Source organism: Aulostomus chinensis, chromosome 5 (assembly GCF_037954235.1).
Source record: "Aulostomus chinensis isolate RoL2024-O1b breed Wild chromosome 5, RoL_Achi_v1.0, whole genome shotgun sequence".
Taxonomy (NCBI): Eukaryota; Metazoa; Chordata; class Actinopteri; order Syngnathiformes; family Aulostomidae; genus Aulostomus; species Aulostomus chinensis.
Window position 1 is genome coordinate 19,906,288 of NC_141324.1, and position 26,387 is coordinate 19,932,674.

The 26,387-nt window shown below is 41.9% G+C and overlaps 3 protein-coding genes across 9 annotated transcripts; 2 read left to right on the plus strand and 1 right to left on the minus strand.

Moving 5' to 3' along the window:
• Positions 1 to 801: 801 nt before the first annotated feature.
• On the minus strand, positions 802 to 7,381 carry ripk1l (receptor (TNFRSF)-interacting serine-threonine kinase 1, like). The gene is made up of 11 exons (XM_086203762.1): positions 7,131 to 7,381; positions 6,717 to 6,879; positions 6,002 to 6,158; positions 5,750 to 5,887; positions 5,443 to 5,671; positions 5,169 to 5,318; positions 4,434 to 4,510; positions 4,209 to 4,284; positions 2,762 to 3,379; positions 2,532 to 2,669; positions 802 to 2,134 (listed from the first exon to the last, which is right to left on the minus strand). Exons 2-11 carry the CDS (start codon positions 6,872 to 6,874, stop codon positions 1,845 to 1,847), a joined length of 2,031 nt encoding a protein of 676 aa, XP_086059888.1. The 5' UTR covers positions 6,875 to 6,879; positions 7,131 to 7,381; the 3' UTR covers positions 802 to 1,844.
• Positions 6,579 to 14,987, plus strand: dusp22b (dual specificity phosphatase 22b). Of its 5 annotated transcripts, none has more exons than XM_086203767.1 (7): positions 6,579 to 7,040; positions 9,305 to 9,478; positions 9,720 to 9,753; positions 9,851 to 9,933; positions 11,333 to 11,407; positions 12,725 to 12,896; positions 13,032 to 13,711. In XM_086203767.1, the coding sequence occupies exons 1-7, from the start codon at positions 6,970 to 6,972 to the stop codon at positions 13,170 to 13,172; spliced, it is 750 nt and encodes a 249-aa protein (XP_086059893.1). In that variant the 5' UTR covers positions 6,579 to 6,969; the 3' UTR covers positions 13,173 to 13,711. The 5 variants fall into 5 exon arrangements, with proteins under 5 accessions (XP_086059893.1, XP_086059894.1, XP_086059897.1 ...); XM_086203768.1 differs by lacking the exon at positions 9,305 to 9,478 and adding an exon at positions 10,465 to 10,514 and having other exon boundaries at positions 6,579 to 6,784; positions 13,032 to 13,526; XM_086203769.1 differs by lacking the exon at positions 6,579 to 7,040 and adding an exon at positions 10,465 to 10,514 and having other exon boundaries at positions 7,754 to 9,478; positions 13,032 to 13,518.
• irf4a (interferon regulatory factor 4a) lies at positions 14,872 to 23,067 on the plus strand. Of its 3 annotated transcripts, XM_086203765.1 has the most exons (10): positions 14,872 to 15,026; positions 15,428 to 15,627; positions 15,715 to 15,901; positions 16,831 to 16,916; positions 17,202 to 17,373; positions 17,484 to 17,564; positions 17,692 to 17,732; positions 17,826 to 18,084; positions 19,427 to 19,539; positions 20,080 to 23,066. In XM_086203765.1, exons 2-10 carry the CDS (start codon positions 15,430 to 15,432, stop codon positions 20,227 to 20,229), a joined length of 1,287 nt encoding a protein of 428 aa, XP_086059891.1. In that variant the 5' UTR covers positions 14,872 to 15,026; positions 15,428 to 15,429; the 3' UTR covers positions 20,230 to 23,066. The 3 variants fall into 3 exon arrangements, with proteins under 3 accessions (XP_086059891.1, XP_086059890.1, XP_086059889.1); XM_086203764.1 differs by having other exon boundaries at positions 17,517 to 17,564; positions 17,692 to 18,084; positions 20,080 to 23,067; XM_086203763.1 differs by having other exon boundaries at positions 14,873 to 15,026; positions 17,692 to 18,084; positions 20,080 to 23,064.
• The last annotated feature ends 3,320 nt before the right edge of the window (positions 23,068 to 26,387 follow it).

Consider the following 26,387-nt stretch of genomic DNA (forward strand, 5'->3'; position numbering starts at 1 on the left):
ATCCATGTGTACAATAAAAATTGATGGGAAAGAGATTAGCAAATCCGCCATTAAATCATTTCAAGTTTAATAGTTTCATTTGTAGCAGGAGATGCCTTCTAGTTGTTATTTTTTCAGAACTGTTAAACATGAGATGTTGTGTTGTGTTTCAGGTTTGTCACAAGTTTAAGAAGATTACTTGGATTTTATTCATCAACATTCATTCAACCATCAACCATTTTAACAGCATCCTTAAATCGGATCAAAATAGATCAGATGAGACGTTTTTGTTTCCCGCTAACGTGCTCAGCTACTACGAGACAAAAGGTCAAACTCAAGAAACTCTGTATGATGATTGTGGACTTCATGTAAGAGTTCACTAAACTCTGGGATTTAGTCTGTAGAAAAGAATTAAAGCAACTGCTTCAGAAATGACAGCCTCCTACAGGATTTCATTCACAGTATTTACATTCATAGTTCTGGAGGGAAACACTGGACTTGAGCACAGATGATACAGTGCAATCTTTAAAACAAATTTTAGAAATATATGTACACTCATTTCATCTAGGTTTACAGGTGAGAACAGGTTCCAGGTGATAATGCAGGTCGGTGTGGTAGGATGCTGCGCGAACCACATCAATATGAGAACAGAAACATGATAGAATCTTCTTCCGTCATGTAATTTGGGATGATGACAAATTAAAATTGCATAAGCGAGTACACACCCTCAGAAAACCGCATGGAAGCCACTTAAAAGGAAGAAAGAACCCCAACAAATCCGACTGAATCTTTTCTTCCGCCTTCATTTTTCTTTTACCCCCCCCCCACCCCCACAATGGCACAAATCGTCTGACATGAAAATTATGTCAAATGAGCCGCAGTTAGGTTTCAACAGCAAGTCTGGGGTCAGTGGCATCACAATACAGTACAGAATAACGCTGACGGGCAGGTTTCACACAAACAACCAACAGCGCTGTCCACCATCTGCCCGGTCGCAGGCCGCCATGTGCAGAAATGTCGGGTTTCAAGGTAACTAAACCACAGCAACCAACTGATTTAAAAGTGAGACTTAATGTTAAAACGGATTTATTATCTGAGCTGTTGTGCAGAATTCAAGAGTCATGTGTTTCCTCCCTGCCAGCAGGTGACAGTGTTCCAGAGGGGATGTCCTGCTTTTGCGTCACATATTTAGAGATCAGTTTAATTACTTTTTTTTTTTTTTTTTTAAAGTGAACGGATTTGGAAATGGTACTTTTATTGACACGGGGAAGTCTAGCAATGGTGTAAAAATCCCTTAAACAAACAGTAGTTGTATATAAAAGATCAGTGTAAAAAAAATTAAATTAACTAAAAATGAATAAGTACTTCTTCCTGCTTCTTTACATCATCATAATTAATAACTAACAGGCGTGAGGCTCCATTCATTGTCAGCAAACATCTCTTAGAGTGCTGATATTAGAAATGACTGCTTTTGTGGTTGTTTCCAGTTTGACTTGCAAGAAGTCATATATTTAGATCAGTAAAACTTTACAGCAATTTACAAAATTATCAATGATTTTGACATTTTCACCATGATCAGCTAGCATGCAGTAATCAGACTGTGGAATTTGAGCTCTTTAAATCACGTAGTAGGGCATGACAACCTGACGGCGTTCAGTCGGACACCAAATAAACTGTCTCTCATCAGCAATTTCTTGACCTCTGAATGTATTGCAGTACCTCAAAACCTTACCTAATAGCCACACAGCTAAAAACACCTGAAAATGTTCAGTTATTTGGTTTGACAGGCCTTTAAAATGCAACACAGATCAGAAAATGTAGCCATGACAGTCACAGTGTCTTTCAGAGGTCAAAGTTCATCAGACCTAAGGGGAGGAGCCGAAAGAATCCAGTATTTGCAGGATCACATCTACCTTCACGTTTCCCTCGATAGCTCGACAAAGCTTTCCAATGGTACAGCCAATTCTTCCCTCCTTCATTTTCCAGCGCTCCAGCATCTGGTGCACCATCTCAGGCAGGCCGTCCAGGCGGAAGTCATGTTCAATGGTCTCTATTTCCACACTGGTCAGACCCAGGCGCCGCGCACAACGCTTCCATTTAGTGCCGATGTTGTCCCTCAGTAGATCCAGGTGCTCTTCGGTCACAGCAAACTCCTCTGTGACAGAAACACACGGGCAAAAAGCTGTTCAGCTTTAACACAGATCACTGATGCTTTAGTAAATGGTAAACGGACTCATTTTTATACAGCGCCTTTCTGCCTTAGCAGCACTCAAAGCGCTTTACAGTGTTGTCTCATTCACCCACACACACACACACACACACACACACACGGTGGAAGCTGCCATGCCAGGCGTGACCCTACTCATCAGGAGCAATTAGAGGCTCAGTATCTTGCTCAAGGACACTTTGACATTGTCACTGGGGGAAGTGAGGATCAAACCAGCAGCCCTTCGGCTGATAGACGGTCATTGTAGCTCGAGGCCATGCTGACCATAAAAGTGCAAAACAATACATGAAATGCTAGTTATCTATACTGAGAGGTTGTGGTTTACCATATTTCTGAATGATGTCTTTAATGGGAGAGCTAATGGAGCCATTAGTGGTTGGCACGGAGGACTCGTAGCCATGGATGCTCAGCGTGTTGTTGTTGCCAATCTGGATCCCTCTTGCATTCTGGATGTACAGAGATCCTGGAACGAGTTTAACACACACACACAATCACTCCGGCATATACCACTTCAAAATGACAGAGACAGCTATGGACACGTCAGTCAGTATGTACCTGGATCTTGTAACGACCCGCTCTTGGTGGGGGTCAAGATGCGTCCAGGAGGGAGGTCCAGTCCAGCAGTGTCAAACACTGGGTATGTTGGCCAAGACTGCTGGCGGTCATAGTGGGAATGTGGATGTTGCTGGTTTAAGTGTGACAGAGACGGGCTGCTGGACATGGGTAAATGGGATGGTACGGGTGGGAACGAGGTCACAGACTCACAGTGAGCGGTATTACGTTGGTACCAAATGTCTTCCTGGCTGCTGGGCTGTACAGGCTCTGCTTTTGTCCAGGAATGGACAGAGGACGCACACAACATTCTGTCTTCTTCTGGTTGCCTAATATTATTATTAGGGGCACTGAAGTTTTGTGGCAGGAAATGATACAAGTTATCCTGATGGCAGATGGCGGCGTCGGGCTGGTTCTCACAGTTATAACTGCCATATTTGTGGTACTGAAGCTCCCGATCCAGTTTGTCCTCCAAAGCAGGGCTTTGCTCCGTCTTTGCATCTGTCTGAACGTGGGACTCCACTGGCTCCACAAATGCCTCTGAATGGTCTTCATCCAAGTCTTCAATGCTCGCTTCAACAGGCACACTTCTTTCAGTGCTCACCAAAGAAGCGGGACAATCTGTAAGGCAAGAGGAGAAGTTTGAACTGTAAAAGCTACTCTGCCTGTCAAGCTTTCTCAATTCATTTACAATAATAAAAAGGTGCACACCACAGGAAGAACTGGGCTTGGGCCAGTTCGGTTTACAGAGCTGGACAGATTTACAGGAACATTATTATGAAGATCTGTTTTAGCCAGTACAAGGTGTTGTCCCTTGGACTGAGATGAGGTATTCTTGTGGACCAATGCTTCAGTTAGCATCACTAGAGGCTCCCTCCCTCAAAAGCCAACAGAATCTAGACACTGAATTGTCAATCGTGACCAAAACTCAGCTCTGTGGTGAGCAAAGGTTTGACATTTACACCTTTTTGTTAAGCAAGATAATCTTTACAGATAAACACCGCTTTTATGATTTTTGAAGCATAAATGCAATTGTTAGAAGTACAATGCTACCTTTTGCAATGAAGGAACTAAAATGTGGACACAAGACTGCAAAATCACCGAAACTAGCTTTGTGCTTTGGTGTGATCATGTTTAGTATCTGTAGTCTTTTTAGAACCAATTGTTACCAACTGCAGAAGAGTCAGAAAACTGGAACCATTCAGCAACACAAACTTCTTCTTCTGCCTGTCAAACCCACGTGGAGGTGCACTGCCACCATCTAGTGAGCCTGACTCTTCACGTACTACATCACTCTTCTTTCACAATATGTTTAAATTCTAAAACATCATTTAAAACATCTTAATTTCAATATATCAGTTGCATCCATTTTTTTCCGGCTGAATAATAAACCTGTTTGAAAATGCTCAGTTGAAATATCCAGAGGATGGAGATCGTCGGCAGCACTCACCTGCTGCAAAACATTCAGGAGTCATCGATAAAGATTTCATTTTCTCGCCAACGTCATCCTGGCCCTCATACAATTCCTGCATTGAAAAAAAAAAAAGACAAATCCAATAACGAATAGTTATTTACTCAAGATTATCTTTAATTTTAACTTCAAAATCTGGGTCTCAGTGGCTTCAACGTGCACCTGAGAGATCGAAACCACGTCCGCTAACGAAAGTGTATTTACCCTCAGACGAATCAAATCACTCTTGATGTGAGGTTCGAGTTTTTCCAAGTAAAAAGGATGAAAAAGGTTCCAGCCCTCTGCAAGAGATGGTGGAAAAGAGGAAGTGAATCACTGGAACATTTTCTTCCAACTGGAGGGGTCACATGATTAGAAACAGTTACAACAACTACCAAAGTCAAAATTTAGAGGAATGGAAGCTTGTTGAATGTGATCCGATGACAAAATGGCAAAAAAAACAACAACATTCCATTTCTTGCTGTACATTAAAACAATTGTGTTGTAACTTGCATTTCAAAACTTGTAAGTGAAAGCAAAGTACAAATACATTTTTGCTCCATAGAGGTCAACTGTACTGGTGCATGAATTAAATGAATTATTCATGTACCCACAGGTAGATAAATGAGTAAATAAAGAAATAAAACTAAAAAAGTAGCAACTTTTTAGGTAATTGAAGGTTGAGGCTTAAAGTACACAACTCTAGTAAAACAGAAATACACATATATTTCCTTGAATGTATGCATTTATAATGTAATGCACTTGACACTGTTAAAAGGAAAATTATTAGCCACCACAACAGAGCATATTACACACCAGAGTTGCCTAGTAACACCTTAATACTTAATACACTGCTCGTGCCCAGCAACAGTTATAAAAAATGAATCAAATATGTATTGTGTCAAATAATCCCACAGAGGCACGCACTGCTAAATATGTTACACTGTGGATGAAACATACCTTTAAAAGTTGGTCTCTGCTTTGGATTGTTTTCCCAGCACCGCTTCATCAGCTGAATGATCTCTGCCGGCGTGTCGTCTGCAATAAGCTCATTTGCTGGGCGGTCGCCGTTACGGACGCACTGGCTGATATGATCTTCGCTCCTGGCGTCTGGATATAAAATGCGCCCAACATGAGTTTGATCCAACTTAGAAACACTAAGTTAACATGAAACCAGATCATCATCCAGCAAACTGACGTGCGGTCATGTGATCCTGAGGGATCCCCAACTCACTTGCGTACGGCTCTTCGCCCGTCAGGATGACCCACACGACGATGGCAAAGCTGTAGACATCAGACTTCTCGGTGGAGACAGTGTGAATACTCTCCAGGTGCTCAGGAGCCATGTAGCTCAGCGTACCGGCACCTCTTGCTCCAGTTGTCCGACCCACACTCTTCCTGCGAGACTCCTCCTTCGTGAGTTTACTCCACGTCTTGCAGGTGGCGAGGCCAAGGTCTGCGATCTAGAAAACCCAGATGTGGATTAAGAGACTGTAAGCTCAATGTGAGCGGCTGTACGTGCTGTAGTGCTTTACACGTACCTTGATGTGAAAATCTTTGTCCACTAAAATGTTCTCAGGCTTGAGGTCCTTGTGTATGATGTTCTTCTCCGTCAGGTAGACCATCCCTTCCAAAATCTCTACGATTATTCGACCCTTGACAGACACCGGCACAGTGGCCTAGGAGCAGGGGGGGAAAATGTATTCACATTTGGTATTCAAAGTACCTCAACAGAGCTTGCAAGCTGTTAGCGTATATTTACTAGACATCCACGTGTCTACAGACGTGCTGACCTTCTCCAGCAGGACCAACAGGTTGCCCCTGGGCATCAGCTCCATGACCAGAGAGCACTGCCTGTCCTCCATGATAACGCCAAGCAGCTTGACCACCCGCTCATGGTTCAGGCTCGCCATGATGTTGCCCTCCTCCAGCAGCGACCGCTTGCTCTCTCTGGGAAGAACGGTGAATATAGAATTGAGAAAATAAAAATGTACCTCACCGTGACTTTGAGATTGCGTAACAGATGGTTATGATGACTTGAAAGCAGATATTGGTCAATTATATCATTTTGATATTTATACTAGCTCAGTTTTGATCAAGTCTCTTCTTTGCTCCTCATCAATGATTAAGAAACAAACGATGCCCTTGCATTTTTTTGTAAATAAAGACGGAACAACTTTTGCCTGCTGGAACTAGAGAGACTTTACTGTTCATCCAGAAAAGTATGTCTTTACTTTAATACCATGTTTGTCTATGTTCATGTAGTTTTCGTTTAGAGTAGGTCACTGATCTGTGGTAAGTGGGCGGTGTTGGAACCACATTCCCGCTGACAGGAAATACCCCCCCTCCCCGTCATATGAGTGTGAAGGCCTAGTTTAAATAACTACACGCTCTAGAACCAGGAAGGAACATCGGTCCAGTGAAGGGATTCTCCCTTGCACATGATTCCACTCGGCGACAGTCGGAGGGGAATCCCGTCCTTCGTTGACGGCTAAACTCAAAACTTACTCGTTGCGAAGTGGGCCAGTATAAAGAGTCTTCAACACTACATGGCCGAGGGTGACGTGGTAGCACAGGTAAACATCTCCAAATCCCCCGTAGTCCAGGTGCTCTTTCTTGATGAGGTCCGTCGATTTCATATGGAGGGACAGCGGCGCGGTGGCCATGGTCCCTGGAGAGAAGACACAGGACCATAACTCTAACCCCTTTCTGACCAACTCACGGCGAAGTGGCAAAATGCAGAAACTGGCAACTACAGCAAATGCTACCTCACCGCCCGAGAGGCAAGTTGTCACCTAGAGAAATGAAACCCCCTCCGTTTACTATCAGTCGGTAAGACAAACTCTCCGTTAGCAAGACTTCGTGAACTTTGTGCGCGCCATTAGTTTTCAATAATAGATAAGATGAGTTTAAAACACATACCGGACGTGTTTTGAACTCTTCGTGAGACGCTTTGTTTTGTAGTTCCTGGATCTCTTCGACGCCCTGAAATCAAGTGAAACCGGACAGGCTATGTAAAAAAAAAACCTAAAAAAAACTACAACAACAACCAGCCCTACAAGTCAATACCAGAGCAGGGTGGCTAGCCGCTTAATTTGTAAATATTTCATCCAAAACTACAGAAAATCCAAGGAGTCACGATATTATAGCGATTTCCTCTTAAGTCATTTCCCTCTATTAGCTTTCACGGGTTTCTGGGGTACCAAAGTCATCTCTTGTGTGTAGTTTTGATTTATTTGATCGTGGGCCACTGTCGCTACCTACTGGCAGCCTGCTAGCAAACACAAACTTTATGGAGATGCAATGTGGCCATGTAGGCTGGGAGCACCTGTTGGAAAAATTATATATATATATATATATATATTTTATACTACGTATAATAATGAGTATGAGAATGTGCATCTGAGCTTGTTGGAGGGTTCCCCGAGAGGATTCTTCTATTTCCGACCTGATGAGGCATTCTGTGTGAGAGGTGAGCACTTAAGACTCTTTGCTTCATATATTAACCGTATTTGGTTGTTCTGTGAAATACAATTTAATTTAGAATAAATCCCTAGAATATACTGAATATGAAAGAAGCATTTTATTTAGGGAAAACCCCACATTTACATCACGTTTAGTTGAGTAGAGGTTTGAAGTTGTACTTTTTACAGCCTTCCAGCAGATGGTGCTTTTTATTTATTGTGCTAAAGGATCTGTTCTCTTGTATTCTGTCCACTTTAAATAATAATCTAAATTTAAAAAGAATGCCTCCATCTTTCTTCCCAATGCCAAATATAATGTTTTCAGAGATCTCTTGACTGCATTTTCCATAATGTGGATTTGGCTGCCAAAAATAGTTCTTTTAGTAAGGTAGGTGTTGCAAGGGTCAGAGGTGACGACTCATACACAGCACTGTCTGCTATTGGTTACTGGCTGGATTGGTTAAAGACAATTTTACTTTTGTAGTAAGATCCGTGCCTTATACAGGTACAAAAAAGTACTCCTAGTAATTCAGATGTGACAGACATTGTACAGTAAATACATTTTGAATGAGCACATTAAAATTCTTAAAATGACACCTACCATAAATGTTCTTCATTTCACATGTCCAACTGCTGGACATAAGAGGTCTCTTACGTCTCTGCAAAATCTAAACTTTCACTGTTTTATGACCTGGAGGCTTCAAAGTTCCTCATTGTACTTGTGTACAGTATCAGCTCTAAGAATATATGTTATCTCATAAAATCCTGCTCATGGGACCCGCCTCTGATGTGAAAACAGCCCTCTAGCATTCAACAGAGCACCGTGAAGAACATCTGTTGTTGTATTTTTAACTTCAGTAGTGGCTGTTCTCATCCTAACGGCTAATCCATGGAAATCTTAGAACCAGGGGTTCTTAACCTGTTCTACTCCGAGGCCCAAAAGGCCAGGGTTCAATAAAAAGCAGCTGGAGACCAGAGAGTTGCTGGTCCGATCCCCAGGACTGGCTGGAAAATTCTGATTGGGGAAAGTGAAGTTACCCCTCCCTCATTACCACCACTGATGTGCCTTTGAGCAAAACCCTTAAGTGCTCCCGTGGCGGCAGATCAGACTGTGGATGTACTGAGCATCTTCCTGGTGTGAACTGTAAAACAGGGCTTTGCCCTCAGTGAGTTTCTCTTGACCAAATACAGGATTTTTCCAAAATTATTCAGTTTAATTCTCTTCTTGTAAATATTTGAAGTGTAGTAATAAACACAAACAAAATGATCCTTCACGTCATCTGGATTATATCCATGAAAATAAACGAATGAAGATTTTCTTGGTCAAATGGCAACGCAGCTCAAATGTATTAGTCCGACATACCGAGGGTCTCAAATTGATGATGTTGGTCGAAAATTAATTTATGGAACTAATAATTTATTATTTTAATGTTTTGGTTTTTTTTTTAGAAACAGTTTAAATGTTTCACATTTTTAGATTAATTTTCTACCCTCAAAATACAAAGAAATCCCCGATAAAATGAGCAATTTTACGGCATCTCATGGTCCACTAGAGGGCGCGCACTGCCCAACCAGTGGCTGAGAAACACACCTGTGCTCCTCATACTTCCTAAGAGGCGCGTATCCTAACAGGAAACTGCAACTCCCAACATGCAACACGGGGAGTTTGGGCAGAACTGCTCGTCTACCTCGGACGTGGAGATTATGTGACCCTACTATTGTGTTTGGGAAGCTTCTGGATACTCACCTATTTCAAGTAGGGAGCGCTAGACGTCGCCTGTCAACATGGGTAACGGCATCAATAAGGTAACGTTACGATCCTCCGTGTTCGCACGCGCTTTCGTTTGGACTTCACACGCGAGTAGTCTCCGGTGTGTCAGGAGAGTTGCTTACATCTTTTGGATGTTTATTAAATTCAGCACTCTTGATTAATTTTTCAAAATAAATAAAAACAAGTTTCCCCCCTTGACTTTTATCGTAATGAAATCAAATTAAACGGTTGAAACAAGAGGTCCCTGTCGCTGATGCCTGTCCGCTCCTCCTGCAGGTTCTGCCGGACTTATACTTGGGAAATTTCAAAGGTTTGGATGATTTTCCGTTTAGCTTTAATGTATGACGACACATACAAGACCGTCTTTTCTTTATGTTTTTTATTTATTCATTCATTTCTAATTCCAGATGCAAGAGACCGAGAGCAGTTGGCCAGGAACAACATCACTCACATCCTGTCCATCCATGACAGTGCAGCCCCTATCCTCCAGGTGAGACTTTCTCCATCTGTGCATTCATCATAAAAACTAAAATAAAACACTGTGAGGGTGCCATAAATGGGTCAGATAGGCTGAGAGCAAAGATCACATGACCCAGTTCAAGGACCAGTCTGTCAGGTTGTTCAGGAAGCAGCAGTATTGGCGGCTACTAAGGCAGCTGGCCTCAGCGCCTGTCAGCAGTGCTGCTCCTTCTACAAACTGCTATCAGCACAGAGTGAGTGAACAGTAATGGGGGAATTTCTTACTCGTGATTTTCATGAAAAAAATTCCCACAATGTCAGATTCCTGTCTTCAACAGTTGGTTTGTGTGGGCTTGAGAGGAGGCGGTTCTTCTTTCTGACCACTCCAGTTCTGCTTCATTATTATCGTGTTGGATAGAGATTTTAATATAAATGTGCTCGATTGTACCAGCCTCTGTTTGCAGGCGGATCATACATATATAGATCACCAGCTGTCTGTTCGTTTTACATTCGTGATCGGTAAGTGATATTTGATAGGTAACTAGTTTACATTGTCCTTCAGGAGATGACCTATCTCTGCATCTCAGCAGCTGACCTTCCCACACAAAACCTGTGAGTACCAAAATGTGCAGCACAGCAACACAGCACAGAACAATGGAAGGTAGAGAGAGCGTGAGGGAGAGACAGCCAGACGAAGAGATAGAGGGAGAGAGAGAGAGATGTCCATTTGAAGCTGCACTGTGTGGGTGTCTGAGGTCCATTTTCTTCAAGCAGACGTGTAAATGATATGCTTCGACAAGCTCAACATCGAACTGCGGGCTTCTGTGTACTTCCTGGTTGTGCTCTAAAATGAGAACACAACCCGTACAAACTATTGCTTGTCTCCACTTGTTTTTATGCGATGTCACGCTGGGACGGGATGTCTTGGCTTTGAAACACGTTAATGAACATGCCAAGTGTTCACATTCGCTGGCTTTTATCAGGAAGGAAGTCTCTCAGCTCACTTCTGCAGGTTTAGCATGGTGGCTGGAGCTCTATTTATACGCTCCCCCCCACCCCCCCTGCACACTCACCCATGTGGCCATGCGCATACTGTATGTACACACGCATGTGCTCACTAAAGCTTCTGTCACCCTTCCGGCCTCATGCTTCTAAGCCTGGAGGGGGGGGGGGGGCGGGGTTTGAAATGTGAAATATGAGCTCTTACAAAACACACCCTCATCCCCATCATAGCAGGTGTACAAACACACTCACCGCTTTCAGAAAACACACACAAACGCACACACATGCTTGCTAACAAACCTCTCTCGGAAGCATGTATCCAAGTGTCAGCGACGCGACGAGCTCACCTGATGTGTTTTTGCTGCCGTGTCCTCATGACGATATGATGCAGTCTGCTATTAAAACAAGCATTTTCTTATCCTTCACAGGAAGCAGCACTTTAAACAAAGTATCATGTTCATGCACGAGTCCCGCCTGAAAGGCGAAGGCGTCCTCGTTCACTGGTGAGAAACACGTTAGTTCTTAACAGGCTAACACCAGAAGTTGTTGAGAACTTGATGTATTTCCTCTTTTCTAATACAATGGTACATGTGGAAGCATCAATGTGCAGTTGATGTAGTGACATCAACCACGTACACAAATGCACTCATGAGTAACTGCTGCACAGAAGAGATTAAATGATAAACACAAACCTATTGTTGGACTTCCTAAAACAAGACCGCACTGTGCGTGTGCAGTCAGCGAGCCAGCTGGTCATCGGTTCAGAGAGGTACATTTATAGTGGGTCTTCTCAAAAAAAGATATTTATTTATTTATTTATTTATTTGCCGCTGTTTCAACACCTTAATATCGTTCAGCCAAAGACTTCACACGTCCAGTTTATAGTTGACGTTTTGACCTTTTTAATCCAGGCACATAGTCTAATCTGAAGTGTTATCTACTTTATTGTCTCCAGTCCTGACAGGTGACCAGTCATTGTCAACATCTAGCTCTCGTGCACATTACGGACGCTAATTAGCCACCACCCGCTAAATGGAGTGCACTCACCTTTTGTTTTTTTCTTACAAATAAATAAAGGGATTGTTAAATGAATATATTGATAATTGACCATGGCTGCTGCTTAATATCAGTTAATACTTTCACAAGAAAAGTTCTTCATCACATACGTTGTTTCCTATCATATGTTTAACTCTTGTTTATTATGAAATACAATATAATATAATAAAATATGAATGATAATATAATGGATTAACAAATGCAATCATAATAAAATGAATAATATAGCCTAAAACAAATGAAAGATCATTAATTCCAACATCAAATAAAATTGAACACTCACTCAAATGGTATTCAATGTCAGCCACACTCAAGATATCAATAACTATGACAGCGCACCTCAGGTCTAACACTGCATGAAACATGGCCAACGTGCCACCTTAAAAACCAGTGGATAATTCTGCTCAAGTAGGCCAGTGTTTATAGTACAGTTATCATTGTTAGAATACAGGAGGTAACAAGTTGTCTGAAGTACAGATATCCACAGTAGTTGATTTTTATTTCCCACCTCTGCTTCTGTCAGATTTGGACTTTTATTGCTCCCCTATTCTTTGACTATCTTCTCCTTAACTTCAGCTGATGGCTAAGGTGTTGCCATGCTACTGATAGTTACTGATAGTTCAGCTACCAGTTTCTCTGAACTGGGATATGATATTTACATGACAAACAAACACTGAGCACCAGTATCCTAAATTGAGGCAAATGGTGCTGGTCACGCAGTCCAGCAGTTGATGCTCTCCTCCTCGGCTCCTTTCTTGGAGCAGTTTGGCAGGCGTGTCCCGCAGTGTGACCCTGGTGGTAGCTTACATCATGACAGTGACAGGACTGGGTTGGAAGGAGGCTCTGGATGCGGTGAGGGTGGTTCGGCCATGCGCAGGCCCCAACATTGGCTTCCAGCGCCAGCTACAGGAGTTTGAAGCCTCTCAAGCTGATCAGGTTAGTTATTTACAAAGAGCAGTGAGACCTGAAATAAAAGAGAGAACCGCATTAAACGCTAGAAAATACGACATTCTTGTTTTGCTTCTGTACTAATAGAAAATCTTAACGTTGTCATCTGTCTTCTGCCTGCAGTTCCGAGAGTGGCTACAGAAGGAATATAAGGACAACCCGTTCAACGATGAAGCCGATATACGTGTTTTGCTTGCTAGAGCCACTAAAGTCAACAGTGAGGAAGTGGAGAACCAGACATGTACCCCAGATGAGGCCGTCTGAGAACATCTGCAGCTCAGCCTGGAGGCTGAGCACGCCTGGTGCTGCTGCACTTCTACAATTTAGTTGTAGCAGTCTGGCGGTCTTGTGCGTCTGAGCGGGCTTGTGTCACGGCTGCTGGAACGCTCATGTAAAGATCCTCCATACTTGAAGTGACAATTAAAATGTACAGCACATGTGACTTTTTAATTTGATTATTATCAATGTTTCTGGTGCTGTTTTGTCTAATTTATAAATGTTGTGAAGGTTTTTTTTGTACTGGGTCTTTATGATTTCAAATTCTGAAATAAAAGTGTAAAGATTTTTATAGGTTGTAAGTCAGCAGCCTGTCATATTGAAGATAAGTGTGTCTGTTTCCTGATTCTCTTCCTGTTTGTGTAATGTGCAAGGATGCATGGTACCATCAAAAACATCAAGATGGTGTTCATCTCTCTCGCTCTCAAAGGGAATAATTATAAATATTAATATCACAAGGAGGTCCTCTAGTACTCAAACCTTTGTCCTTGGGCCCTGGAACAAATGAAAATACACTAAGTTAAAATATAAAATGCAAAGTTCCCTTAAATACCATTTAAACATTTACACTGCTGAGTAACAACTGTTAAAAAAAAAACGGTTTTTGTAAGGTACCCCTATGACATCACAAGTCAGTTTGTGGAAAAGTTTTACAGAAGTGAGACACAAGTGCACTGAAACTTAATGGGTTTTGTACTCATTACTCTACTTCATGAGGCTGAACTTTTACAGAAAAAAACATTTTATCAGAATCAAAGCAGGGTAGGACAACTGGAAGGCTGATTTAAGGGGATATTTAGAATTTAAAGGATTTAACGATCCCAAGCGGTGGAATACAAAAATACGTAGAAGGAGTACTTTTGATACTCAAATAACGCCACGTACTCAGCTACTGCTTAAACTTCAGTAGAATTTTGAATGGAGACTTTTACCAGGGTATCACGGCATTTGTACAAGCTCTTTCCATACTTTTTTCTATTAAGTATTTTGGCTCTTGACAAAACATATTTAGGGTACGGTGAAAAATACGAACAAAATATTGTAGTAGCACACATATATTTAGTGTTATGTCTTTTGTTTTCGTATGGTGTTGTAAGCCGGGATCAGACAAGTGTGGGTCATACTGAGAGAAGGCTGTGTGGAGCGTCACGCCAAAGAGTTTTGAGACTGAATGTGTTTTTCCTCTGGACCACTGTGTTTGGATGGCTTTGACTACTTATTTTAGTGACCGAGGTTTGTTTTTAATTGTAACTTAACAATATTAACATGAGTCAAACCAGCAAGCAACATAAGAGAGACATACATTTTGATTTCTCAAATCTTGTCACTACATTTGGTGTTTTGACATTTACCTCAGGAATTGCAGATTTCTTCCACATTGATAACGAAGATTAAATTGATCCTACAATGTCCTGAAGCTGTACATGCATATATTAGCCACTAGAGGGCAGAAATACAACCAAAGACCAAAATAAACCTGGGTATAGCATTTTTAATTCCACCATGTTTCCTGTGATGCTGTCACCTCGTGTTGCATCAAGATAAAGGCTTTCAGACGTAAAATCAGCAGCGTTTTTCAAGTCATTGAAAGTGACTCTCATGCCTCTAAAAAAAAAAAAATAAAATCTTCACATTCACTCTGTCTCTGCTGCTGTCACTACAAGGACTCCCCAGCAGCCACAAGTTTCTGGAAAATGAGGGTCTGATTGTGGTGCACCTCCTCTTTTTAAAGTCCTCATTGCTTGTGACACTCCTCCCTCTACAAATCAAGATGTGACAGTGCTTGAAGAGGACATCCAGAGTGTCAAAACAGATTGCAGTGAGGGAACTCGCCTCTCAGAGGTAAGCAGCAACAGATGGACTTTCAGTACCAGGACATTGATTAGAACTTTTAGAATGAATTCTGGCAATCTCAGCACCTTAGACAGGCATTTGGCAGGTCATACTTTCAAATTTCATGATAAATTAACTTTAACTTTCTAACACTAGTAAGCACTGACTTGAATCCTCAAGTTGACGTGAAGCCCGAGTCGGTTAATTTTTGTTACATTTTTCAAATGTAATTTCTCTGGTAGAGAAATGAGCGCTAAACATGACAAAGCTAATTCTCCCTCACCTGTGACGAAGCATTATAAGATTAGATGTATCAATGTGATATTATAAGTTCAAATATTACTCATCAAATGTTTCTATCTGAGTTTTTCCTCATTTCATCAAGTGTCAACCTTTAATTTATCCCTCAGAGATGAACTTGGAGGACAACAATGGCCTGTCAGCCGGTTGTGGTAACGGCAAACTGAGACAGTGGCTGATTGATCAGATTGACAGCGGGGGATATCCTGGCCTAGTTTGGGAAAATGAAGATAAATCTATCTTCAGGATTCCTTGGAAACATGCAGGGAAACAGGACTATAATAGGGAGGAGGATGCTGCCCTCTTCAAGGTCAGACATCACTGTATTAATCTACTTATCTATGAAAATAAATTTGAAGTATGTTTGCATTAAAAAAAGAATCCATGATTGTTTCAGGCATGGGCTATGTTTAAGGGTAAATATAAGGAGGGTGTGGACAAACCAGATCCCCCTACATGGAAGACAAGACTTCGCTGCGCTCTTAATAAAAGCAATGACTTTGACGAGTTGGTGAACAGAAGCCAACTGGACATCTCAGAGCCTTACAAAGTCTACAGGATCATTCCAGAAGGAGCCAAAAGAGGTGATGTTATTTTCAATTTTCAAGCAAGCTGCAGAAGATCTGATATTTACGGTTATACTCATTAAAATATAACAAGATAAGGAGTTAAATGTCATAGAAATGGTTCATGTGACAACAGCTGTAGATCTTTGTTAACATACTACAGGCTGAGTTCCCTCGTACATATGCAACACTGCAGTAGGTTTTCATGAGGCAGGAAGCACAAAGGAAGCCAAAGCATGTACCAAAAAGGCCATAGTGCTTTTTTTAGAGGGCTTCGGTTACTAAGTGCAGTGTGAACATAATGTGAGCAGACGAGCTCCAGCCTTGCATAACTAATTTTCCACCATCATACAACAGTTTTTCCCCGGGCTGACACACGTGAAGAGGATTTAGATTGTAGCTTGCTTCAGTCATCTGTTGCACTTTGCAAATCAGCGGGCCATGCAAATAAAAATAGCAGAACCTCAAACGTGCATAAAAACGTTCACATTATGAAGCTGAAGAATGGCACAAGTTAGTTTAATATTCACCCAACATTTCATTATGTTAAGTAGATTATTGTCATAACCACCAAGGAGTTTGTGGTACCATTTGTCTGACTGTGCAGAGTATTAAAAAAAACTTGATATACACAGAGAGGTGCAGTATGGGTCATGGAAGAAGCCATAAAAAAATTTCTGCGCGTCCCAATCACCAGGTTGAAACACAATTAGGTTCTGATTCCTTTAAGCTTTTTCATTTCCTTGTCTCATTCAACATAAACTAAGCAGTTGGCATCACCATGGTAACCTCTAACTGCAGTTTGACCCTTCTGGCTGAGTTAGATTAGCAGATTGAACAGCGTCTGTAGTGTTTATGTTACCAATACACACTAAATTTAAGGTACACAGCAAATTGTTGCCATTGTTCGGGGATGTATCTGAAAAACGACCCTGGTATATTTACAGGAATAAGGATGAGTAGTATGGAGGAGACCTCGTCACATCTGTCTCCTCTTGGTTACATTTCTTCATACTCACCTATGCAAAACCAGGTCAGTATATTAATCGGGGGGATTGGACAAAACTAACAAATTAATCTGTTAATTCCGTTCTTGTTTTGTTTATTATGTGCATTTGAATGTTTCATTTCTATTATTTTTGCATACTTACTTCTTGCTTGATTTTTTTTTTTGAAACTATGTTTTCTCCTGTGAAGCACTTTAGGTTGTCCCATATAAATGTAGAAATACATCTGCTGTTAAATGATCAATAAACGTTTTAAAATCTTTTAGGTCAGGGATACCTCACACGTGACCATTGCTCTGTTCCATTTTCAGTTACCCTCCTATTTGGTCCCTCAGGAGAGGAGGGACTGGAGGGATTTCAAATCACCAGAACAACCTCTTCATCCTACACATCACAATGGCCCGCATGCAGATCTGCAGTACAGCCAGTGCCACTACCCCTCGCCCATCAGCCGGGCTTGGCCTGGGTCACATTCGGAAAATGGTAAAATATATCCAGGAAAAAAAGGGGAGTGGTGGGGCGCATTTTTATACTTTTAATTTTAAAACTTAAATTATGAGCCCTGGTTTTTTTTTTTAAATAATTCTTCTCAGGTTTTCAGCTTTCCTTCCACACGTACCTTTCAGAGGCTCAAACCCCTTTGTATGCAGTGGACCACAACAATGTCATGACAGGTAGAGAACATAAAAATAGCCCAAAACATACAGACATATTCCTTTTCAAGTATATACTGCTAAGAAATTGTATATGAATTCATGACAGTTGACACTTTTTGCTGAATGCTGGTCTCTTTCCCTCCAGATTGCAGCCTGCATGTGTCCCTATTCTACAGAGAGACATTGGTAAAAGAAGTTACTACCAGCAGCCCAGAAGGTTGCAGGATAACCTCTTCTTCCACCTCCTCCTCTGCATCATCGTCTTCCCCTCGTCCTCAGGACAAGTTTCACTCTGGGGCTGAAGTTATCCTCTTTCCATTCCCCTATCCTGAGTCTCAACGTCAGGGTGCTGAAATGCTTCCTAACGTACTGGAGAGAGGAGTTCTTCTGTGGATGATGCCTGATGGCTTGTACGCTAAGCGCCTCTGTCAAGGACGTATATACTGGGAAGGACCTCTTGCTCCATATACGGATAAACCCAATAAACTGGACAAGGAGCAGCCGTGCAAACTGTTCGATACCCAGCAGTTCCTTATGGGTAAGATGATTTTGTTATGGTCAGACATAATTACAGCAATACCTGAGCAATGCGGTTCGATCCAATACCACTGCAGTAGAAACTGTTTTTGTGATGGTTATTATATAACATATTTGTTCAGACTGCTGCATAGACAGGTGAAAGAAATATTCATCTTCATTCTGAAGTCAAAGTAGTAGTAATACACATTCTATGAACTTAATTTCAAGTAAAGTTTAAGCATACATAGTAATTAGGCCAAACACTATCATGCACAAATTGCATATATATTCATTTCAACTTTTTTTGAGTAAAATCCTAATATGCAAAGTTACTGGTGGCAAGTAAAGACTAAGTATATTAGAGAGATTGGCGCGGGTTCGCACTATTCGCCTCAGAGCAAGAAGGTTCCAGGTTCGAGCCACGGCTCCAGCACAGGATCTTTCTGTGTGGAGTCTCCATGTTCTCTCTGTTCCTGTGTGGGTTCTCTCTGGTACTCCAGCTTCCTCCCACAGTCCAAAGACATCAAGAGGGGACGAGGCTGATTGATACTCTAAATTGACTGTAGGTGTGACTGTGAGTGTGAATGGTTGTTTGTCCCTATGTGTTGGTCCTGTGATGGACTGGTGACCTGTCCAGGGTGAACCCTGCCTCTCACCTGAAGGCTGCTGGATACGCGCCAGCCCCCCATGACCCTTGACAGGATAGGCAGTACAAAATGGATGGGATGAATGGATGGATGGGAGTGGCGCGGGTTGCAACTGTGCAAAAATATACATTTTATAGATGTTCTTAAATATTCTCAACTTTGAAGAAAGCCAGGGGGGAGGTTTAATTTAAAGTAGATACATCTCTATCTGAATGGGGTTTTTTGTTTGTTTTTTAAAATCATGTTATAGGTAGTCGTACTCCTTATCAGTACAGGGGATCAATACTTCTTCGGCTATTTACTTGAACTTGAACCAATTGTCTTGGTCATGTTGGCTGAATTGATGCCGCAGGTCAAGGAGATGCTGCAGGCGCTTTCGCTGGGCAAGTCCCTCTCTGACAGGCCAGTCAGGGGCCAGACAGTGTGGAGTAAAGACTAAGTATATGAGAGAGATTGGTGCGGGTTTCCTACTATCGCCTCAGAGCAAGAAGGTTCCGGGTTCGACAGTGTGGAGTCCCCCCACCCACTCCATTTGATGCTGAAACTCCAATCATCTTTATCAGTAGTTTCAAGAATGCCTGACTCAGAAAATGTCATGTCAGAAATTTAGTGATTTGAATTTTTTAATGTGGTATGGAATAAGTTCTTGTTCTATATTGGTAACACGCTTTATAACATGATATCCCTTTTTATGTTTTGCTTTCATTCACATAGAACTTCAAGATTTTGCCCATAATGGACGACATCTCCCAAGACATCAGGTGGCTCTATGTTTTGGAGATGAGTACCCTGACCCACAGCGTTCCAGAAAAATGATTACAGCACAGGTACCCTTCAAATTGTATTTAAGTAAATAAGTCAGTATCTAATCTTGAATAATGAAAATATATATGCTAACTTTTAATGTTCACAATTTTCTCACAATACCGAAGCATTTTTTTTAATGTATTGACTTCAGTTAAATGTAATTGAGCTACATCACATGTGTAGGATCGTGTTGTTCAGAGAGACGAGTGGTGAAACAGATGTGTTGCAGTTACCACAAATCTGATGAAGTATAGAAAATCAAGATTAAGTGTGTTTTCAGACAACAAAGCAGAAGGGACACGTTTTTATGAATATTACGTGAAAATTGCATTCTAGACGATTCAACTCCAGAGTGCAATATCTGCAGTTGATATTTACGCTTTTACCATAATGAAGGTTTTATGCCAACTGTTTTTAAATCGAAATACTTCAGATAAAAGTTTAAAAGTGATATCTAGTTCATGGTAAACCCATGACGTGCCTTCTAAAAGGATCAGGTAAATAAGCAGTATATAGCAGTTTATAGGCGTATTTCATACACAGAAATAATTTCATTGTAGGTGGAGCCAGTGTTTGCCAGAAAACTGCTCTACTATTACCAGCAGAACAATGGCCACTACCTGCGGGCCTTTGAACACATCCAGGAACAGAGCACCCCTCCAACAATTGACTATCCTTCCCAGAGACCTCTGCAGCATATTCAGGAGTGACACACACACACACACACACACACACACACACACACACACACACACACACACACACACACACACAGGAGGGTGTGAAGGAGAATGTTAACTTTGGACTCTTCATTTCTTCATGTTAGCTGACTTGAAGCTGTCTTGACACTGAGTGGGGGAAGACCCCGTCAGCTTCACTTACCTATGCATCACAGCGTGTAACAGTGGATGGATGTTTCTCATGTGCCCTCTCTGATATTATTGTGAGTGTGAAGGATGCGGTTTGAGGGTGGGAGGTATGAGGGGAGCAGAGGGCGACTGAGACAGGAAGTACTATCACAGGTGCACAGGAAGAATGGCCCCTGAGACAAACACTGGTACACCAAAGTGATGCAACAAAAATATCAAGCAATATTTTTATTTTCTTTTAGAGGTGACAATCGATAATTCTGTTTTCCACTCACACAGATAATCATGCACTCCTACTTTTTTTTTTAAACAACTGAAACGATAACACGTTCATCTCTGATTCAAACCCCATTGCCTGCAGGACTCGTGCAAACAACTGAACAGTAAACTCAACATACAGTTAACAATACCGGGGCTTAAGTTCATTATAGACCTTCAACCGAGAGTTTCAGTGACGAAAAAAATGTTAAACTGGAATAAGAGAGAGACTGATGTTATCACTGGTTTGGTGGGGTAGCAGAGGAAGCTGTTATCACAAAGAGTTTCCCTCTTACGTGCTGCACAAACGCTACATGCTTTCAAAAATACAGTACATATCCACTGATTGATTTCAATGATTCTTTTAAATTATACAAAAATGTTAAAAGCATATAATAAAACAGTGTTTAGTTTTTTGAGGTCAAGATTGGTGTTATTTTGATGACTGCAGATTGGGATGAAATGAATGTGAGACAAGGATGCTGTCAAGATGGAACTGAAGTCGTGAAGAAGAGGAGACCAACATTTTAAAAAGCAAATCCAAATATTTCTTTGTGACCAAAAAAAAAACAAAAGTAGAATGAGATTTAACAAAAAAAAACCCTCTGGAATGATCCATATCTTAACTGGGTTGCTATGCTGCATGACTAACAATTAACCGGCAGCAGTGCCAAAACCAAACTAGTTATGCACCTGAGCCAACCTGATGTGCGTCGCTGTCGGATCTGCACCACAGCCATGTGCGGCCGTCCCAACTGTAACTGCTAATCGTGAGCAATGCGGAATTCACAGCAATCCAAATTTAGCTTGTAACGGCTAACGTACGGTAGCAGGAAAAAGAGCATGATGGCAGCGTTTGATAATTTGAACCACTTCGGGTAGTCGTCTAGACACAGAAAATGCGAAAATGGCAGAGTAAATGAAAAAGTGGGGTTTGTTAATCAAAAACGTATTGCAAACTAAATTACCAAAGCTGCTGGAAGTGTTACGAAAAGCATCTCATCAGGTTTCTGAATGATTCAAATGTCTTTACTGTGACTTGTAATGGTATCAGAAATGCAACGTGATATTACAGAGGAACTTGGTGCTGGAGATGTGGCCGTGAGCTAGACTGGAAAAGTTACAACAGTCCTGTGACTTGCAGGGAAACTGTACCTGTTCCTCTTGATCTGAAACCAGTGGCCTCTCAAATGAGAAGGAAAACTGTCATTGTGGCACGTGCTTGTGTGTGTGTGTGTGTGTGTGTGTGTGTGTGTGTGTGTGTGTGTGTGTGTGCGTAGGTTGAGCCCAGAGAAACTCTTTGCTTCCCATGACATGAGACAATGTTGTGATGCACAGATATCACACTAAACAAGACAATACCTAAGTGTTGGACTTCATCATGCTGTGTAAGACCAAGCTGTTCTGTAGATGCTTCATTAATGTTTTTTTTTTTTTTTCTGTGGTCCAGAGTTTCAATCTGTGCATATGCTTCCTTCAAACATAAACCGTACCACTTTCACAACTGCCTCAAAGATCTGACCAAAATCACTGGCAGAAATGTCCTCTGTGTGTGTGTGTGTGTGTGTGTGTGTGTGTGTGTGTGTGAGAGAGAGAGAGAGAGAGAGAGAGAGAGAGAGAGAGAGCACGCAAAGAGAACCAGAAATTATTCTTCCTTTCACACATCACTTTTTCTGATACCTTATCAATGTAATGGGAATTTCTCTGGAATGTGTGCAAACAGATTGTGTACTGTATGTGTTCCTGTCTCTTTTAGGGAGCGAAGAGTCAAAGAATAAGCAAAACAAATTGCCTCCCTCTTAAAAAAAAGGATAATGGAAATAAAATGTATCAAATAACGTGCCCCTTTAGAGATCAACAAAAAAAAAAAACTGCCTTGGAAACAAGACTGAATGGAGCTATATATGTATCTGTCACGCCATCCATCAGCTATCAGGCCGTCCATGCTGACGCAGCTCATGGTTTGGTCAACCAGGGAGAAGCGCGGACGCAGCAGACACGGCAACTCAAAGACAAAGAGCAGGTTTAATCGAATGCTAAAGTAAGAGCACAAACCGCACGTGTGTGACTTATTGAGTACACAGTGCAGTGTCACGTTACCACGATAAATGAAATTCTGTGTAAGTTAAGTGCAAAACAAAACAAAAAACCTACAAAAGTCTTGGGTGGTGATGCGTAAAATGGTGTAGAGCTTTACTTTGAATATTCATGTCAAAAATAGTGAGACTGGATGTGTGTGATCTTACTTCTGTCTTCATCTGGGGGCTGTAACCTGGATACGATCAGGGTGACTCCCCCCACCTACGCTATCAGTTAAACACTCACTTAAAAGTGCAGAGGAAATCGACAAATTAAAGAGTGAAGGAAATAATCTTGTTCGTGCTTTTTCAATACAAGTGACAATTAAAGATGTATCCAAATTGCATGAAGGATTAAACCGCTTATTTTGCAAATGAATCCGTCAATATCAAGTCCGCTATGCTCGACTATTTTATTGATGTACTGATGATTGGCAGGGGAACTACTGATAGTGGAAAAAAGTCATTTGTTTAAAAAAGAAAGAAAGAGAGAAGCATATTCACCTATTTGCCATGGGGTTTCCCCTCTCCACTCTACAGGAAGCCACATCATTTGAAGTGTGGCTTCATTTTTTCCACCTTTATCAGCCGTTACTCCCAGTGCCATCGTTTTAGCTCGTGTGTGTCGTCTGCTTAACACAGTACTTTTTTTCTGAGAAATGAAACTGCCATCAGAATATCAGCAAGAACACCTTTTGCAACCCAAAAAGGGATTCATATTGTTTTAATTTCATGTGATTTTTTTATGAGAAAACATTGTAAATACTCAGTGGGCAGGGCGGCACAGTGGTCAGCACTGTCGCCTCACAGCAAGAAGGTTCCGGGATCTTTCTGTGTGAGTCTCCATGTTCTCCCTGTTCCTGTGTGGGTTCTCTCTGGTACTCCAGCTTCCTCCCACAGTCCAAAGACATCAAGAGAGGACGAGGCTGATTGATACTCTAAATTGACCGTAGGTGTGACTGTGAGTGTGAATGGTTGTCTGTCTCTCTGTGTTGGTCCTGTGATGGACTGGTGACCTGTCCAGGGTGAACCCCGCCTCTCGCCTGAAGGCTGCTGGGATAGGCTCCACCCCCCCATGACCCTTAACAGGATAAGCAGTAGAAAATGTTTGGATGGACTGAGAGGGCAAATGCTGACACCTTATGCAGTATGATACACTTAACATATGGTGAGCTTATATTTTTGTGCTTAGATTTTCTGATTTACTGGGATAAATTGCCCATTATATAATTATATAAATGTTTCAAAATCAAATTCATGTTGATTTATGAATCATCCTCAAACGACTGTGAGGCAAAAGGAAACAAGGAGTCTTGTTAATGTTTTGCTGACATCTGCTGGCTTGTGGCTGCTGTTAAAGATGAGGCTGTATTATGTGTGTGTCTGTGTGTGTGTGTGTGTGTGTGGGGGGTGTCTGTAGGTACACCTGAGAGAGTAGAAACAAAGGTAACACCACCTCCCAGTCATCTCTGCTTCCAGGTAATAACATGACCTTCCTCAGCGCTCGGTAGCGTTACACAGAACTCTGTGCAGTATGAAAAATGTCATGGTGACATTATTTTATCATATACATCAATCTGAAGGAGTAATGAGTGTATGAATCATCACAGTACTTTAGATCTATATTGTGTGTGTGTGTGTCTGTCTCTGTGTTGCATCGCTGAGGGCTTGTCTCAGTGAATTTAAACCACCTTCTATTGTCATCTTTATTGTATTTTTCAGAACACACAACAGACTGGTACAGCAGAACAATATCATATTACAAAGTTAAAAATAATATGCATTACAAGGACATGAATTATTACTGTTGGGAATCCCTTTAATGGAAATAAGATCCCATAACTAATCATTAATGACAAGGTTATTAATATTTCCTCATGTCTTTGTCGAGAGATAGAACAAATATTCTTGAGGTGTTAGAATGAATAGGTGCAGGATTTTCTTTTCTTACTTTACTAATATATCAGAAAGGTTTCTTACAACAGAGTGTTCGCCGTGCCCCATGTGACGAGCTACTACAGTACAGTAAAATAAGATGCAGTTACCACATTGTTGCTTACTCAGCTCCTGTCATCTAACTGGGCGGGACCCTGATTCTGGATCTGAAAGGTCTAGACATGATTTTGCCCAGTGTGGAGAAGAAGCTGCAGATGGTGGTGCACTTGGGTTTTTACCACGGGAAGACAGTGCATTCAGAATCCTTCACGTTGATCATCACACCTGTGTGTGTGTGTGTGTGTGTGTGTGTGTGTGTGTGTGTGTGTGTGTGTGTGTGTGTGTGTGTGTGTGTGTGTGTGTAGCAGGTCATTAAAGACAGCCTTGTCCCTGTCATGTGACTTCAAGCTCCACCGTCTCTGACTTTGGTCGATCGCTGTCCTCCAGCTTCTCCCCAGCCAAGCAGAACATTTGCCTCCCCAAATATCCATCTGACGAGCTTGTGGATGAAGGCGTCGACCACAGCCTTCCTTGGGTCCTTCATCCGTGTGTGTATCTTAGGGTTTTCAGCGTGTTATTAGTCAGAGGGACCTCCTCTCCTGCTGGCCCCCATGAAGCCTGACATCTGCCCACAGCTCCTCCTCTTCTCAGCCTGGCTGTCACACTCTTACTCAACAAGAGTAAGATGCGCTGCCACATATCTGTGCATGCAGCAGCAGCGATGAGACGGCCATCCTCTTGCTGTCGATGTATTTGTACATCACCTCACTAAGTTCTTTGTTCACCTCCATGTTTCTTGTTTGCAGCTGTTTCCAACTTCAGAAAAACGCACACACGCTCAGATTCTGATTGTCAAGGTTGTCAATGATTGACTTCAGCGATGTCCTGATGTCTTCCTTGACCTCCTTGAATTGATTGAATTTACAAATTTAATACTTCCACCAGGTGAAAAATTGCTGCTCTGGTGATGCATTTTCCACAGGTCTGTAACATGTGGCCCAGTCTTTTTTACCAACCGTTACACGTCTCCAAGCTGTTTTTCTGTTTGTTACTTTATCACTTGAGTGGCTTCATCTACGATCTTCCTCTTTATCTCCTCCAAAGACTTCAGCTTGTAGTCGCTCATCACGTTCTCCAGGTAGAACTGTCAGAATTGGCTCGGCTGCTTCCTGAAGACCTCTCGGGCAGCTGCAGTTGTGCCAGCTAAGTACTTCTCTTTTGAGCTAAATGTCTTCATGTTTGGTTCCGCTGTAGCTCCAGAGTGGACCTGCTTATCTTCCCTCTCCCGTGTCTTGTTTAGAAGCAGTCTGCCTCTTTCTCCGTCTTGCTGGTGTTGGCTTGTTTCTGTCCTTAGAGACACTAACATTGACACTCGTTGGGACCTTGTGACCAACCAGACTGGTCCAGTCCTCTAAGCTGTCACACTCATTGTTTTCCTCCTCCAGAAACTGAGCGAAGCTCTCTGACAGCGTGTCATGCAGGCGAGCCTGAACTTGTTCCTCAGTAAGCGGGGTGCATAATTTCCTGGAGAGCCGCCTGGAGGGTTTATGTTACTGGTGCATCAGGTGCATCAGTAGCTCCGCCGACAGAAATCCTTTGGAATAGTCAGCTAAAATAGTGCCAACTGGCACTTTGGTTGACTTGTGATCTTAGTGATCTTAAGCAAATCGCCCTTCTGTCAGCTGGTGTCATCACATCTCTCCGAGTCGCCACTGCTTTACTATGAGC

Coding starts and splice junctions, on each gene's coding strand:
- dusp22b (XM_086203767.1), top strand. CDS start 6,970: ATGCTACCTCACCGCCCGAGAGGCAAGTTGTCACCTAGAGAAATGAAA. Junction 9,754..9,850: donor ATACTTGGGAAATTTCAAAG/GTTTGGATGATT, acceptor TTCTAATTCCAG/ATGCAAGAGACCGAGAGCAG. Junction 11,408..12,724: donor GAAGGCGTCCTCGTTCACTG/GTGAGAAACACG, acceptor TTCTTGGAGCAG/TTTGGCAGGCGTGTCCCGCA.
- ripk1l (XM_086203762.1), bottom strand. CDS start 6,874: ATGGCCACCGCGCCGCTGTCCCTCCATATGAAATCGACGGACCTCATC. Junction 5,888..6,001: donor TGTTGGTCCTGCTGGAGAAG/GTCAGCACGTCT, acceptor CCCTGCTCCTAG/GCCACTGTGCCGGTGTCTGT. Junction 5,672..5,749: donor ACAAAGATTTTCACATCAAG/GTACGTGTAAAG, acceptor TGGGTTTTCTAG/ATCGCAGACCTTGGCCTCGC.
- irf4a (XM_086203763.1), top strand. CDS start 15,430: ATGAACTTGGAGGACAACAATGGCCTGTCAGCCGGTTGTGGTAACGGC. Junction 16,917..17,201: donor ACTCACCTATGCAAAACCAG/GTCAGTATATTA, acceptor TTCCATTTTCAG/TTACCCTCCTATTTGGTCCC. Junction 18,085..19,426: donor TACCCAGCAGTTCCTTATGG/GTAAGATGATTT, acceptor TCATTCACATAG/AACTTCAAGATTTTGCCCAT.